Here is a 16817-nt window from a genome sequence, read left to right as displayed (position 1 = left end):
TTTAAGGCAGAGATTGATAGATTCGTGATTAGTACAGATGTTATTGGGAGAAGGCAGGAGAATGGGGTTGAGAGAGATAGATCAGCCATGACTGAATGGCAGAGTAGGCTTGATGGGCCAAATGGCCTAATTCTGCTCCGAACACATGAATATATTTCCTTGGTGATTAAAATGTCTTTGCATAAAATCAACACAGATTATGAAACTTAGCTTTATCGTCATTTCAAAGAACTTTATAATATTTTTTGTGATAATAGTATTGTTAATAGTATATTGAAAACTTTGAAATTGAATTAGAATATATGGCTTTGTGCACAAACATAAGATGTGCACTCGTGGTGATTAACTGACTTCCCTTTAGCCATACATTTCTGATCCCACATGTAATGTACACTTTTGTAGCTGGACCATAATAATATTCAGCCAAAAGGTAGCAGAGAGAACAGCAAGTTAACTGTAGTACCGAGTTCAGCACATTACTAATTGTCATACAAGTTCCGTCCATCAGACCCCGTCCTTGCTGCAAAATGCATCATGGAGTCCAGTTGCAGAACAGAACAGTCTCCTTATGCAAAGCTTTGCTAGCAAAGTAACACAACTCTACTCACTGGAATGGGTCACATTTATTAGAGAGATAAGCTCAGTGTCATGTTTTACTATTTTCTCTAATTTAATGTTTAAATAATTTTCTACCAACGGTATTTAAGAAAATATTTTAATTTTTTAATGGATTATTTTTCATTAACAAATCTATTTGAGCCATTTTTTTAAATGTATTTGATCAAAGACTTTGAAAAGTTGCTTGAAAGATTTTTAATGCTATAATCTAGCAAAAAGAATGCCAAGACATTGGGGGCACGGTCTTAGAATCCACCACCTGATGATTAATCATTTCTCATGGTCTGCACCACCTTGAGAGACTGCTCTGAACAACAGGAAGATTATACCAAACAAGGCTGCAAAAGTAAGTGCAGTTAATGGAAATGTGTGGAAGTAGGTTTGGGCAAATATCTTAGAGCAAGCAAGATAGACCACTCCTTTTAAATGCCATGGGCTGACGTGGAGTAGGCAACGGAGCTGAATGTGAGCCTTTTTTTCATCCATTTCAGTAACCCGACCTGACTCGCAGTGTAATCAGCATTGAGGGGGAACAGTTTGTGTTAATAAATTATAATTCTGAAAATGAGAAGATTTTCCCAAAATAACTTTTATTTTTACGAGGATGTTTCCGTAACCGGCTTCCGTCTCCGCACTAGTATTCTATGGGATCTTTGGTGCGGAGACGGAAGCCGGTTACGGAAATGGGGCCAGAAATTACCCATGAATCTCCCCATGGCCGTGCCACGTCTTTTTCGTCGAGTGATCCATCTTGCTTGCTGTAGGATCTTTGGGTTTGGGTGGGTGAGAGGTGCAGGGGGCATGGAGATGTGTGGAGTAGCAATCAGGCCCAACTTCTGTTACCATTCTCCATGTGTGGGCAAGGCTGTCAAGACCATTCATATCACAAAAACATCTAAAAGTCCAGTTATAAGGAATTGCAACAGATACAAATGAAATTGAACTATTCACTTTTATTGATTAAAATATTGACATACATTACGTTAGAAATTGTCCACATTCAGAGCCCATGGCTCATTGGCCAGATATTGAAAACAATTGGAGCAGCAGTACATGTGGTAATTGTGTACAATATAATTGCTTATTGTAGACGTTTTGTCAAAATCAACAAAATTATCTGTGGTAAGTTTACATACTTCAGTATTAACGAAAATTGATATTTCCATGCTATCAGAGTTCATCCCTCCAGGATTAGAAAAAAATATAAAGTAAGTTCTAAAATTCTCAATGTTCATCTTCTGTTGAATAAACTAAAGCTGCAGACATTTCTCAATGGTCAGTATGTGCAGTGCAAAAGATATAGCAAGGATTGAAATAAGTGCTTGAATTTGACATTGACTCATATATTTTAATATGTATTGCAATCTTATTCAAATGTTGTTACTCGCCTATGCCTCCACTTTGTGGCCATGTCATCCCATGTTATTTATCATCAGTAACTGCAACTTGTGGTTAAAGTGTACTGTCAGATTTTAATAAAGGCCATTTTTACACATTCTGGTTTCACCATGTAGAAATTACAACGGTGTTTATACATAATCCCCCCATTTCAGGGCACCATAAAGTTTGGAACACATGGCTACACAGGTTTTTGTAATTGCTCAGGTGTGTTTAATTGCCTCCTTAATGCAGGTATAAGAGAGCACTCAGCACCTAGTCTTTCCTCCAGTCTTTCCATCACCTTTGGAAACTTTTATTGCTGTTTATCAACATAAGGACCAAAGTTGTGCCAATGAAAGTCAAATAATCCATTATAAGATTGAGAAACAAGAATAGAACTGTTAGAGACATCAGCCAAACCTTAGGCTTACCCAAATCAACTGGAAATATTTAGAAGAAAGACAGCACTGGTGAGTTTACCTGTCCGACAGATCAGAAACATTCTTCAGGAGTTAGGTGTGGATTTGTCAATGATCACTGTCCGCAGAAGACTTCATGAACAGAAATACAGAGGCTACACTGCAAGATGCAAATCAATGGTTAGCCGGAAAAATAGGATGGCCAGGTTACAGTTTGCCAAGAACTACTTAAAAGAGCAACCGCAGTTCTGGAAAAAGTTCTTGTGGACAGATGAGACGAAGATTAACATATCAGAGTGATGGCAAGAGCAAAGTATGGAGGAGCGAAGGAACTGCCCAAGATCCAATGCGTACGACCTCATCAGTGAAACACGGTGGTGGGGGTGTTATGGCCTGGGCATGTATGGCTGCTGAAGGTACTGGTTCACTTATTTTCATTGATGATACAGCTGCTGATGGTAGTAGCATAATGAATTCTGAAGTATATAGTCACATCCTATCTGCTCAAGTTCAAACAAATGCTTCAAAATTCATTGGCCGGCGTTTCATTCTACAGCAAGACAATGATCCCAAACATACTGCTAAAGCAACAAAGGAGTTTTTCAAAGCAAAAAAAAGGTAAATTCTTGAGACGCCAAGTCAATCACCTGATCAGAACCCAATTGAGCATGCCTTTTGTATGCTGAAGAGAAAACTGAAGGGGATTATCCCCGAAACAAGCATAAACTAAAGATGGCTGCAATATAGGGCTGGCAGAGCATCACCAGAGAAGACACCCAGCAACTGATGTCCATGAATCACAGACTTCAAGTAGTCATTGCATGCAAAGCATATGCAACAAAATACTAAACATGATTACTTTCATTTACATGACATTGCTGTGTCCCAAACATTATGGTGTCTTGGAATAGAGGGACTGTTTCAACACTGCTGTGATTTCTACATGGTGAAACCAAAATGTAAAAAAATGGCCGTTATTAAAATCTGACAATGTGCACTTTAACCACGTGATTTTTTCCGATTACAAATCTCAAACTTTGGAGTACAGAGGCAAATAAATAAATGATAGAGGGTACTGTGACAATCAGAGTGTGATAGCAATGTGATTTTAAAGCTGTTTGTAACTGCAAAACCACCTATTCCACCATTGCATACTCCTTGGAGAGCAGTGATAAAAAGGTGGCAAAGATATAATCCATAAATGGAAAGTGGGCAACAAACATATTCATGCAGAAGAGATATTATGTAAAAAGACTATTAGAGAAAGCTTAGAATTGGGGATTAAATGTTACCATCCATCCATGGGTTAGAATTATATCCCATATTTTTGTGGTAGTCCAGTTAATGGGATTCACAGCTCCGATGGTTCACATTTTGTTGCTATACATACAATTGTATAGGTACTAATAGATTAGAATCATTTGCTATTAATAGGGAATTAACAAAAAAAGTTGTAATTGATATAAACTTGAGGATTGAAACAACAAAGGGGAACACGTACAAGCCATATACTATGCTCTGGTGGATCTCTAAATTGGGGTGAATTGGACATATATAGAGACTCTCCCAAAAGCCTGATCAGCCCAAAGAAATGGTATAAATTGATATTGATCATGACGATTGGCCAAGTTGAAGTCAAGAGAGAAAAAGTAAAGGGACAGTGGGTTAAAGCACATGAGCCCAAGGTGCAAGATGATACCCAAGCCTGTGTGAGGGGCATCACTGAAACCTGGTTGAAACTGGATGATACCAGTCTCAGTGATCAGCTGTAACGTGACCTTAATTGAACCCATTAAGTGGATACTGTCTAGCAACCATTCCACAGACTGGGGAATGTTTAGCATAGTACATATATGATAAAAAGGAACTATTCCCATATTTTATAGCAAACCACAGTACAGAGCGGTAGACATGAATTCCTTTGTCTTATGTATTCACTGGGCATGTGAGGTAGATGTAGGGGAACAAAATGTAGATAAGGGATAGTGTAAAAAGTGATAGATGTTTTGTATCAGGCAGCATTCGTGAAAAACAATTATTAATAGTACCACAGCCAACAGCAAAGATTTTGAAAATAAGCTATGATGCTCAAGATACAATTACTCTCCATTCATCAAATGGTAAATCATACAATTAATAATCAATGGTGCTCTTTCAATCATTTTGTTTAACTTAGACATACTAATCAGTTATTCATAGTTTTCATCAAGTCAATATTTGCCTATGGGAGATAAAAATAAAAACATTCAGTTCTGATGAAGGTTTCCGGATCTGAAATATTGATAGTTTCTCTTTCGCAAATAGAGCCTGGTTTGCCAAGAATTTTCAACATTAGTTTGATTTCAGATTTACAAAATCTGCAATTTAAATATTTATTTTCTTTAAATGCCTGTTTTTGCAGCATTGAGATGTGTCAAATAACTTTACATTGGCATGCCCATCACATCTAACAAATAAAAAGGCCGTACAGTGGCGCAACGCCAGAGTTGCTGCCTTACAGCACCAGAGACCCCGGTTTGATCTGTATGGAGTTTGTAGGTTCTCCCTGTGACCGCGTGCGTCTTCTCTGGGTGCTCTGATTTCTTCCCATACTCCAAAGACGTGCACGTTTGTAGGTCAGTTGGCTTTGGAACTATTGTAAATTGCCCCTATTGTGTAGGATAGAGCTTGTGTACGGGGTGATCACAGGTTGGTGCGGACTCAGTGAGCTGAGGGGCCTGTTTCTACGCTGTATCTCTAAAGTCTAAATCATAGATGTGCTTTCATAACATTAAATGCAAATTCAGATTAAGGTCACTAGGCAGCCAAAAATATTGCAATTACAATGCAGCTGCTCATCACCAATACTTGGTTTTAGTGTCAGTTTCAGGGAGAGCGGCTCTCCTTCAGTAGCCAGGTTGTATTCCAATTCCTCTACTCAAGAAAACTCAATACATTTGTATAACCAACTTTACACGGCTTTTCTCCATTAGCAGTTAAAATGTCAGAGTGTGAACGACCAGCTCTACATTGTCACCAAACGGTACAGGAAGAACAACAAATTAGAAAAACTGAAAGGTTCTATCATTTAAACATCATCTAAATCCAAACTCAGTTATTCTTCCTAATGGAGCAGCCCATTGGTCATTCAACAGAAACAGAAAAGCAAATTTTTACTTTACTGTGTCCGATGGTGATGAATGGTATAGGTTACCTTAAAATTGATACCACCATGACAAGGGCAGCACAGTGGCACAGCGGTAGTGTTGCTGCCTCACAGCGCCACAGACCCGTGTTCAAACCTGACTATGAGTGCTATCTGTATGGTGTTTGTACATTCTCCATGTGACAGCATGGGTTTCCCTTGGGTGTTCCAGTTTCCTCCCACACTCCAAAGACGTACAGGTTTGTAAGTTAATTTGCTTTGGTAAAGATGATAAATTATCCCTAGTGTAGGATAGTGTAGTTAATGGGAAATGCTGCTTCTTGCAGACTTGGTTGCCAAAGGGCTCATTTCCATGCCGTGTCTCTAAACTAAACAATGTATAGCACAGCAGTTAAGTAATAAGAAAATCCATCAACTATTATGGCAATGACATTATATTACTTGCCAAAATAATTTGAAACAAAGGAAATGTTTTGACACTGGTTGTGCCCCAACGACATAACTAAAATGGAGAGTTGAAGGCATTTGGTCTCCTCCAAAATGATCTATTGCATTTGACAACACCCCATGTGGTCTCCCCTAAAAACAGAGTGACCATGTGTAGACTAAGCGATTGCTTCACCAAGCACTTGCATTGTGTCTGCCAGGGCCCAGTTGCCAACCATCTCCTTATGCCCCTGTCCCACTTAGGAAACCTGAACGGAAACCTCTGGAGACTTTGCGCCCCACCCAAGGTTTCCCTGCGGTTCCCGGAGGTTGCAGGTGGTTGCCGGAGGTTGCAGGTAGTGGAAGCAGGTAGGGAGACTGACAAACACCTCCGGGAACCGCACGGAAACCTTGGGTGGGGTGCAAAGTCTCCAGAGGTTTCCGTTCAGGTTTTCTAAGTTGGACAGGGGCATAAAACACACAACCTGAAAGTTCCCCCGCCCCGCACTCCCCGCTTCTCCTGAAAGAGTCGGAAAGGATCCCGACCTAAAATGAGACAGGGTGAATGAAACTGCCAGAGATCACGTGCAAACTAGAGAACAGCACCTCATATTGTAGCCTGCAACTGAACAGCACGTACATTGAATTATCTAATTTCAGGTAAAACCTTTCTCATCCACCCAGTTTCACTGCACCCCTACCCCCATGCACACTGTTAATTCCATTCCCCTAGTCTATTCACACTTCCTTTTCCCTTCTCCACCCGATCATTATCCACTGTTCCCTACTCCAGGTCGCCCATTTTTCTTCTCCCTCCATCGCTTCTACCCACCCTCCCTCTTTCTGATTTTGCATTGCAATTCCCACCTTCCTTTCATATCCGATTCCATCCCTTCTCTCCACATCACCTCCAGCCTTGGTTACCATTTCCATGCTTCTCTATCCCACCAAACGCATCTGCCAGTAAATTCCTCCTTTCCTGGACCCAGTTGTAAGTTCTTGCCCCATCATTTCCCCCACCTCTTTCTACTTCATCAGGGGCACTGACCCAAAACATCGTCTGTCTATTCTCCTCCACAGATGCTGTTTGACCAGCTGGGTTTCTCCAGCAGTTTTATTTTGCTTGAAATGGACAGGTGATTGGGTATATTTTAAATAAGATAGAGAGAGAAAACGGCACAAAGAATGTGAAGTGGTCTTGCATCAACTGAGAATCTGTAGGATGTACCCATCTGCATGCAATATCAAATTGCTTGATACAATCTAGGGCAAAATAGATCATTTGATTGATACTTTATATGATAGGTTCAACATTATCTTTCATGTACACTTGAACGACAGGATGTGCTGCAGGTGCTCCCCCCTCCCTCAAGTTGGATTCAAAGGCAACCATGTGGCATCATTGCTAATTATATTATATTATGAATCCGATTAATATTTGCAGTCTCATTTGTGCAAGTACAAGATGTGCAATTTTGAAGACCTATTAAAGTTAAGGGCTATTAGAGTTAAAGACATCTCTAAAAAAGTTACACATTTACACTACATCATGTAATTGTAATTTATAGATTGTCTTGGGATTACGATCCACTGCAGACCAAGAGTATGACAACATGATTTCAAAATCTGTAAACAGCCTTGGTGCTTTTAAACCATACCTCCCACATTTTATGGGAAAAATAAACTAGTCTAATAAGATATGTTTTCCCTCCATTATAAATGCAGAGACATGAAGCAAGTTCGTCCAAACTTTTAAAATTCAATTAAAGTATGTTTCAAAAGACATTTGATGCTTTAAGTAACTTTAGTCAAATAATTTGAACTTCATGGAAGGTAGCGACAAGGAATTATGAAATAAGGTACTGAATGCATTTTTAAAAATAGCCTGCAGAAGCAATCAGTAGTCTGAAGTTACAAGCATTATTAAGCTTTGTCTCCCTCCCGCTATTCTTATTGATCACCACTTTAATAATTTTTTGTCATTTGGTTTGCCAGAATAATTGTGCCCACGGTAAATTAGATTCTGGAATTGAATATTTGTGGTACAAATGTACACTAGCTTGCAAAGCACACAGTTGCAAAAGCAGAACAAAAACTAATATCTCATCCATCCCTACAGTCAACATAATTTCCTTTAATCCAGTAACAAATGTGTGCGTATTTCAGAGGAGTAATCCGAACAGCTACATTGTAATCTTGTTGAATACCATTCTTATCCACCCACTGGTGACCCGAAAATATTCCAACCACTTTTCGCTCCCATTTCCGAATTTGCCTATTCCACATTCGGATGTAAACACCTGAACCACTGGCACCTGGCTGAGCATCACATTGCTGATACAGAAGGTCATACGTTTCATCTTTGACCAAGCAGAAACGATAAACAAGATCTCCAGGACGATCATTGTCAAAACCAGAAAAGTGAATCCGGCTTCCAGGCAACCTCTCCCGATGAGGAGTCACTCCAATTTTCATGAAGGGTTTCTTATGAGGCCTTTTCAATTCCAGAATTGCATAGTCATAATCCATGCCAATATCGTTTGCTGCACCTTTGATCCATCCCTTTGGAATGCGTGACCGCTTCACTCTTATCCAATGGAATATAGCTTTTTCTGGAAGAATAGAGTTGATTTGATTTACAGCTCTCCCCATCTCTCTCTGTTCCGGTTTAAAAAATCCAACTTTCATCCTGCGTGCACCCTTCACGTAATTCTTGCCATCGTGAATACAATGGGCCGCAGTTAGAACGTGCTTCTCAGATACTAAAGTCCCAGAGCAACCCGTGGAGATTTTCACCGAAGTTGAAAAAGGATAAAGGAACAGGAATTTTCTCGCCATAAGGCTAAATCGACTATCCAAACCAAAGATCTGTCTTTTCGTTCTTGCACCATTTCTGCGGTTTCGTTCATTTCCCAAATCAGCATCAATGAAACCATAGATGTCCACATCCGTGAGAGTTCTGCTTCCATTTAAGAACAAAGTTTCATAAGACAAATATTCTTTCAGTTTTTCATAGGTTGGCAGAGGTGCTCTTTTGTGACAGTCTAATCCACATGGTGAGGTGACTTTCAGGTTGGTTTTGCCCTCAAAATGTGCATTGTGCAGTTGGAAAGTTGCCTTCGGATAAACCACAGGTACATAGGTCTTCTGCCATTCATTCTTGTGCATTATCACATACTTAACGCAACAAAGCAAAATGAAAAGAGTTGGCAAAGCCACCATGCTGATTTGTGATGAACTGTTGAAAAAACAGACTTTTGTTAGTGACATTCTTGAACTCCATATTCGCACAGTTTAACATAACAGCACTCAAGAAATATTAAATAGGTAGCTCCAGCATTCTACTGACCGACTCCAAATGTTACGTCAATTTCTTTCACTGAGAAATTGCCCATCAGTAACCTTAACATTAACAAACCTCAGCTGGGAAAAATATACTTGAATGGCTCATGTTTAAAGTTCTTATGTCAAGTTGTTGCCATAATGGGTCGAAAAACAAGGTCATCAAATTGAGCTGTTAAGTGCCAAACATTTTATGAACATATTAAAAATAAATGGAATGCAGAAACAATTCTGGAACAGTTCCATGGTCCAATTTTTATTTAACTTACACCAACTGTCCAGTCCCATAAGTGCCTACAAAATCAGCAAGGCAGAAAACCAACAGCAATTACTCTTAATTTAACCCGATCTGATTTTAAATTAAATTCCACATGCAAGTTCCTTGCAATGTATTTTTCCCTAAGGTAAATGGCCATTCAACTCATATTGCTTCCCTCATGTGGAGCGAGAAATTGAAAGGGAAACAATTCACAGCAATATAGTAGATTAAACTGCTGTCATTGGTCACATCTTGCACAATCCATTAAGCAACCTTTGTTTTCCAGTTTTATGACGCACAGATTCTGAGCATTTAGTTTTAGCCAAATTTGAGATGGGTGTTTCAGACATTTGATACTTTAATAAAATATAAACAAAAGGGATGCTGTCTCTCTCACCATCTGGAAAGAACTAATGGTCCCTTGTCAGTTTTTAGAATGTAGAAATCAATTTACATGAACATTGAAAATAGTCTACAAATCCAAAAGGGTTAAAAATCTGTATTGGAAAGAACTTAATGGCCAGGGCATTGGAAGAAAAACTTAATTATAAGTAAACAAATATTGTAAATGCTAAAAATCTTAAAGACAAAGTACTAAAAATAGAGTGCCCTCCATAATAGAATAGAATGCTATTTATTGTCATTCAAACCTAGGTTTGAACAAAATTTCATTTCTACAGTTTTTTACATTACAAAACAATCCAAGACCCACACTTAACACAGTTTACATAAACATCCATCACAGTGAGTCTCCAACATCTCCTCACTGTGATGGAAGGCAAAGTCTTTATCTCTTCCCTTTGTTCCTTCTCCCGTGGTCCAGCAGTCCAACTGCAGTGTCGAGGCGAACTGGGGCTCCGATGTTAAAGCCCCCGGCGGGCGATGGTAAGTCCTGAGGCCGTTTAAGCCACGCCGGGCGATGTTAGGCCCCGGCTCCATGTCCTTAAACCCGCGATTCCAGCGGGAGAAGTCGCCGTTGCGGAGCTTGGAAAAGCGGTCTCCCACCAGGGACCTGCGAGCTCCCGATGTTCCCGTCCACCGGGTCTGCGGCCGGTGCCTCCGAACTCCAAAAGTCGGGTCGCAGCCGCGCGCCACCACAGCTCTTCCCGCTCCGAAGTTGGCCAGCTCCGCGATGTCAGTTCCGCAGGCTCTGCAACTGGAGCCCTCAGGTTAGTCCCGGCCGGAGGTCGCCGCCGGCTCCACGATGTTAGGCCCAACGACATCCGAGACCCGACAGGGAATAGTCGGGTCCCCGCACAGGGAAGAGATTTAAACGGTTTCCCCCACAGCCCCCCCCCCCCCCACCACCCCCCACATATACACATCTAAAAAAAATAATAAAAAACTAACTCAAAGACATACATTTAACAAGACAAAAATAAAAATAAAAAAAATGTTTGGGACAAAGACCCATCATCTATTTATTTGCCTCTGTACTCCACAATTTGAGATTTATAATAGAAAACATCACATGTGGTTAAAGTGCACATTGTCAGATTTTAATAAAGGCCATTTTTGTACATTTTTGTTTCACCATGTAGAAAGAAGCTGTTTTGGTACGTCCTCCATTTCAGGGCACCATAATGTTGGAGAGACAACTTTGTTTCCAGGTCGCCTCCCCTTTGCTCCTGAACATGCTCATGAGGATCAGGCAAAGGCATTATTTGGGGCCTGCAGACGTGTCAACCGGGGCTTCAGTGTGGGGGTTGTGGGGGGGGGGGGTAAGGGGGAACCGTTTGGTCACTCCTCCCAGAGACACAGGCACAGCGTGGACTCTCGGCAGGGAGCGGGCGCTCGCCGGAGGGGAGCACTCCGTTCGCTGGCCCGCGGCAGACTGGTCTGCAGAGCTCCAGCTGGCACGGCGTCCGCAGCCTGGGATCCCTCGTGGGGACCTGGGAGGAGAAAAAGCTCTGACTGTCGGCCCACGGCCTACTTCTACCGCGGGCCCGGCGTGGACTTACCATCACCCCTGGAGGGGAGCTTCGACCGCGACCTCTGCGGTCTGCGGTGCTTCTGGCTGCGGCGCGGCGGAGACTTTTAATCCTCGACCGCCGGCCTGCAGCCAACACCAACCAGAAGCCGCGGTCTCCGGTGGGGAAGAGCCGATTCTGGATTTACCTGGACTTTCACCTGTCTGTACATCTGGACGCCCGCAGCGACGGCTCTGGAGGGTTGAGGTCCCGACCACGGGGGAAAATGGAGGAGGACTGGCCAAATATTGTGCCTTCCACCACAGTGATGAATGCTGTGGTGGATGTTTGTGTTAAATCTTTTGTGTGTTTTTGTGTGTTCTTTATCATTGTACAGCTGCTGGCAAATTCATTTTACTTGCACTTTATGTGCAATGTGATGAATAAAGCCGATTGTATTGTATTGTATTAAAACATGAATAAAACTGTTAGAGACATCAGCCAAACCTTAGGCTTACCAAAATCAACTGTTTGGAATATCATTAAGAAGAACAGAGCACTGGTGATTTTACTAATCGCAAAGGGACTGGCAGGCCAAGGAAGACCTCCACAGCATCATGATACAGGGCTCGAAATTAGCGGTTGCCTGGGTGCCACTGACCACCCAAAGTGCCGCCGGGCAACCTAAATGGCGAGTCATTTTGCCTGGCTTGGCAACTTGGTTTGTACCGAAGATAGACACAAAAAACTGGAGTAACTCCGCGGGTCAGGCAGCATCCCTGCAGAAAAGGAACATGACGTTTCGTGTCGGCGATGGCTGTCGTGCAGGGCAAAGATACTAGGTGCGGGGTAACGAACGGTCGGAGCGAATGACGGGCCGAACCGCAGCAGCGGCCGCGACAGCGGCTCCACCTCCTCCTCCTCCCGCTACCCACCCTGTTAAGGGCCGCTGCTTGCAAACCCGTTAACGACGCATTCAAAACAAACCCTCCCGCACGCCGAGGCCTCCCCTCCCTCCATCCTTCCTGCCTCGGCGTGCTGGAGGGTTTGTTTTGAAAGCGCCGTTAGCGGATTTGCAAGCAGCGTCCTCTATCAAAGAGGAGGAGATAGAGTCGCTGTAGCTGCCGCTGTGCGGGACCTGTCATTCGCTCCGACCGTTCTGAAGCAGCTGCACCATAGATCCTATAGCTATAGGATCTTTGAGCTGCACCGCTCGGCCCCGCAACTTGCTGTTGGCTGGCGGAGGAGGGAGGCGGTGGCGAGGAAATCCCAACTGCCAAAGCAGCGGGCGATGTTGTCCGAGGAGCACTGACTTTCCTTCCTCCCCACCTCACCCCCTCTCTCTCTCTCTCTCTCTCTCTCTTGTACGTCCCCTCCACCTCCCCCCCCCTTATCCTGGGACCCCTCCGCTCCATCCTGCACTGATCCCCATTCCTGCCTCTATTCAGTCCTCACTGACATCCCCTGTGCTCCCCTCCCCATCTACCCCCCCTATCTATTCATCCTGCGCTGATCACCCTATCCACCTCGCATTGATTCTCCTGCCACCCCCCATCCATCCTACACTGACCCCCCAATTCATCTTGTACTTACCCCCCTTCCCATCCATCCTGCACTTCTCCTCCATCCATCCTGCACTGATCCCCCATCCATCCTGTACTAATCCACACATTCATCCCGTAGTGACCCACCCGCCATCCATCCTGCACTGAACCCCCCATTCATCCTGTAGTGATTCCCCCATTCATCCTGCACAGACCTTCTGATCCACACTGTACTGACCCACCTCCTCCCATTCATCCTGTGCTGATCCCCCCCCCCCCCCCATCCATCCTGTACCGATTCTCCCATTCAAGAAGAATGGGGGGAACAGTCTGAAGAAGGGTCTCGACCCGAAACATTGCCTATTTCCTTCGCTTCATAGATGCTGTCTCACCCGCTGAGTTTCTCCAGCACTTTTGTCTACCCCCATCCATCCCCTACTGAACCCCCCCCCCCCCCCCCCCCATTCAACACCACTGACATCCCCCATGCTCTCCCCTCACAATTTTACCTAGGCCAACCAACACGTACTGATTCACCTGCCTCAATCCATCCATTCTGCACCGGCTGCCTTCTAACCCCCCACCCCCGCCATCTATGCACCCCGCATTGATTCACACACACACCCCTCCCTGACCCTATTGTGCTGGAAATGTTTGTTTTAGTCCATAAAGATGGATTAATTATATTGTGGACACGTGAAACATTAAAACCGCAGTGTTCGATTGTCACTGCTGCCATTGACAGGTTATTACGGAATTCATTTTAACGGCAAATCAATGCTCTTAATATGGAGTATCAGTACTGTAGTTAATTAATGAGCAATATTCTCAATTATACGTTGGATTTATCCAGGTTTTACTTCCACAGTCAGTCATATACATCATAAATTTGGTCAGGAGATATTTCAGTTGAAATTTTAACGTTAATTCTGAAGTGGGAATGATGGAAAAAGCGTTTATCAATAATTTTATTTAAATCTGGTGCTTACAAACTGGGCAACTTCATTGCTGTTCACAACACGTACATCTAATCTGAATATCTGGTAATGTGGCGTTTTAAGACCTTCAAATATATTACCAAAAGAACATTTGCTGCAGTTATGTCCTTTGGCCATCTCTCGTCAGTTAGTGTAATGTTTAACCTGTCAGATGGGTATAGTCGGTTTTAACAGCTATTATCATAAAATGCCTATAGAAATTTCCTTTCAATCTGTATATTTTGTTGTGGATAAATTATGTGGGAAGCGAGAGTGTTTCTGTACCAATAGCAATAACGACCCATGCTATGGCCATGTCATGGTAATTTTCAGTCCTTCACAGAAAACATGCTTGCATCAATCTGTAGTGTGCATGGTTAAGCATATATGTTACCATGGTCCAGGATTTATTGACACAGGTTGATCATACGCTGAATAATCCAACCACATTTTAGTTTGGAAATGGAAAGAACTAATATAAATTGCATTAATTGCAATGTGTAAAAAGAGTTGAGATACTGTATTATAATTTTGCTGCATGTCATTGTGGGATATATCATGTCTTGATTGGTGAATATGTTTAGTTTGTGACTTTATTTGAAGCAGAAATAATATGTGAATGCTTCATTGAGCATAATTCCGACTGGTAACTACTCACTTCATCCGAGCACATTATCACACGCGTCATGCAAGCCATCTTAAATGACCACCTGAACTGTCATTTGGCAACCTAAAAAGCTGCCAAGGTTGCCCGGCTGGCAACAGGGAAAAAAAGTTAAGCGAGAGCCCTGATTACTCTGTATGGTACTTGATGGCTTAGACTTGGTGGGTTGAATGGCCTGTTTCCTACTCTGTATGCCTCTACAACTCACCACTTGAGACATTTGAGAGATTGGGAAAGAAATGCACTGAGGCAGATTAGTTGGATTGAGTAATTCAAATTGAATTAAATCTTTTAAAAAAATCAATATTGTAATTGCAATAAAATCAAATTACTTCTCATTTTGTTAGCGAAATAACCCAAACCAATGCAAAAATGATAAAAGTACACTTCGTAACCTAACAACTGAAGATAACAAAATATGGAGATGATGAATTCCACCTACCTAGCATCCATTTTGAAGAGATGACAATATTTTAAAACCTGGCACCATTCTGCTGCACTCATGTTTTCTCCACACAACCCATATAGATAGATAGTAGTAGTACTTCCCATAGATAGTAGTACTGTATAATGCAACAAATCTATTTTGGGTTAGCATGAAGTTCTTTCATAAACTCCCTGTTTTGATCCCAGAAAATGTAAAACTGGGAAGAAGTGCTCTATACCAAAAAGAATTCCTCAGAGAACACTTCAGTAGCACGAAAATCAACTTTCTTCATTTAGAGTGACAATCACCCGCAGGAGCAAGGTTCTAATCACTCTCAGTTTCCACGAGCAGGTTACATAGTCCAAGTGACTGTCACTTGTTAAATCAAGCACTCTACCCCGAGATAGACAAAATGCTGGAGTAACTCAGCGGGTCAGGGAGTATCTCAGGAGAAAATGAATAGGTGACGCTTTGAGTCGAGACCCTCCTTCTGACCCTCCTCCTGACCCGAAACATCACCCATTCCTCTCCAGAGATGCTGCATCCCATTACATTGAAGCTCCGACCCAAATATTCAATTTAACATTGATAACTGGTTGGTCTTGCGATAGGTAAACATAAGGAAAGCTTAAGAATATCTATATATTACTAAAACTATCATCTTGTTTGTTTGGATGTCTGCGTGTGAGTGAGACCCTGAAATTACGCCAAAACGGTACACAATAGCGCTACACTTTTTGCACCACCTTACTCACAATGTCTTGTGGTGTGTTTTCATCATGTATCATTCAGACTGATGTTATATTTTGTTATTCACATTATTTATTTATTTATTTTTTATTAGAAGTACGGTAAATTACAATAATACACAACACATATGTCTTAATAAATTTTTTGTACCGCTTCATTTTTTGAGCTTTAAGAAAAAGCTAGAAGTAAAGGAAGTAAGGAAAGTGCGCAAGAGTCGTGAAGGTGCAAAAGAGTGTTGGGAAAGCCCCTTAGAAAAGAAGTTAGAGAAGGAAGTAAAGAAAGAAAGTAGACCCTAGATTAATTTTGTAAAGATATCAAATATTTCATACCAGAATCTTTGGATTTTTGTACAAAAAACAAAAGAATGCACTATGGTAGCTTCTTGACACAGACATTTATCACAGATGGGTGAGACATTATGGAAGAGTTTATTTATTTTAGTTTTTGAATAATATAGTCTATGTAATGTTTTGAATTGGATGAGATATGTCGTACGTTGATCGAACATTTATGCACCTGTAGTAAGTGATTATCCCAGCTCTCTTTTGAAATTTTTATAGCTAATTCTTGTTCCCAGTCTCTTCTAATTCCATCAGTTGTGGGTATTTCTATGTTTAAGATGATGTTATATAGGTACGATATTAGATTAGCTGATTCCGCCTTTGTCTTCATTGCTTCATCCAGTAAGTCGGTAGGCATATTATGATAGTCTTTTGTATATTTTTTCAGATAATCACGAATTTGAAGATATTTAAAATATTGATTATTTTTCAAATTATATTTCAGTTGTAGTTGTTGAAATGATAGTAATTTTCCCAATTCATACAGATCTTCGAGCGTTTTGATTCCCATTCTTTCCCATTGTATAAATGATTTGTCTATAATTGATGGTTTAAATGATGGATTATTAACTATTGGTATTAAGAGATAGGTTTCTTAATTTTAGATTCTGTTTT

At 41.6% G+C, this 16817-nt stretch overlaps 1 protein-coding gene across 3 annotated transcripts in view; it reads right to left on the bottom strand.

Annotated features, from left to right (window-relative positions):
- Positions 1–1551: 1551 nt before the first annotated feature.
- LOC129698240 (serine protease 23-like) overlaps positions 1552–16817 on the bottom strand; it is a 28619-nt gene continuing 13353 nt past the window's right edge. For all 3 annotated transcript variants that reach the window (XM_055637251.1, XM_055637250.1, XM_055637249.1), the window contains one exon: positions 1552–9226. In XM_055637251.1, the coding sequence (XP_055493226.1) occupies positions 8092–9210 (1119 nt within the window). In that variant the 5' untranslated portion in view covers positions 9211–9226 and the 3' untranslated portion in view covers positions 1552–8091. The remainder of the gene's footprint in view (positions 9227–16817) is intronic.

This window comes from Leucoraja erinacea, chromosome 6 (assembly GCF_028641065.1).
Source record: "Leucoraja erinacea ecotype New England chromosome 6, Leri_hhj_1, whole genome shotgun sequence".
Classification (NCBI taxonomy): domain Eukaryota; kingdom Metazoa; phylum Chordata; class Chondrichthyes; order Rajiformes; family Rajidae; genus Leucoraja; species Leucoraja erinaceus.
The sequence above is the reverse complement of the archived record's forward strand: the minus strand, read 5'-3'. Positions and strand labels throughout refer to the sequence as shown.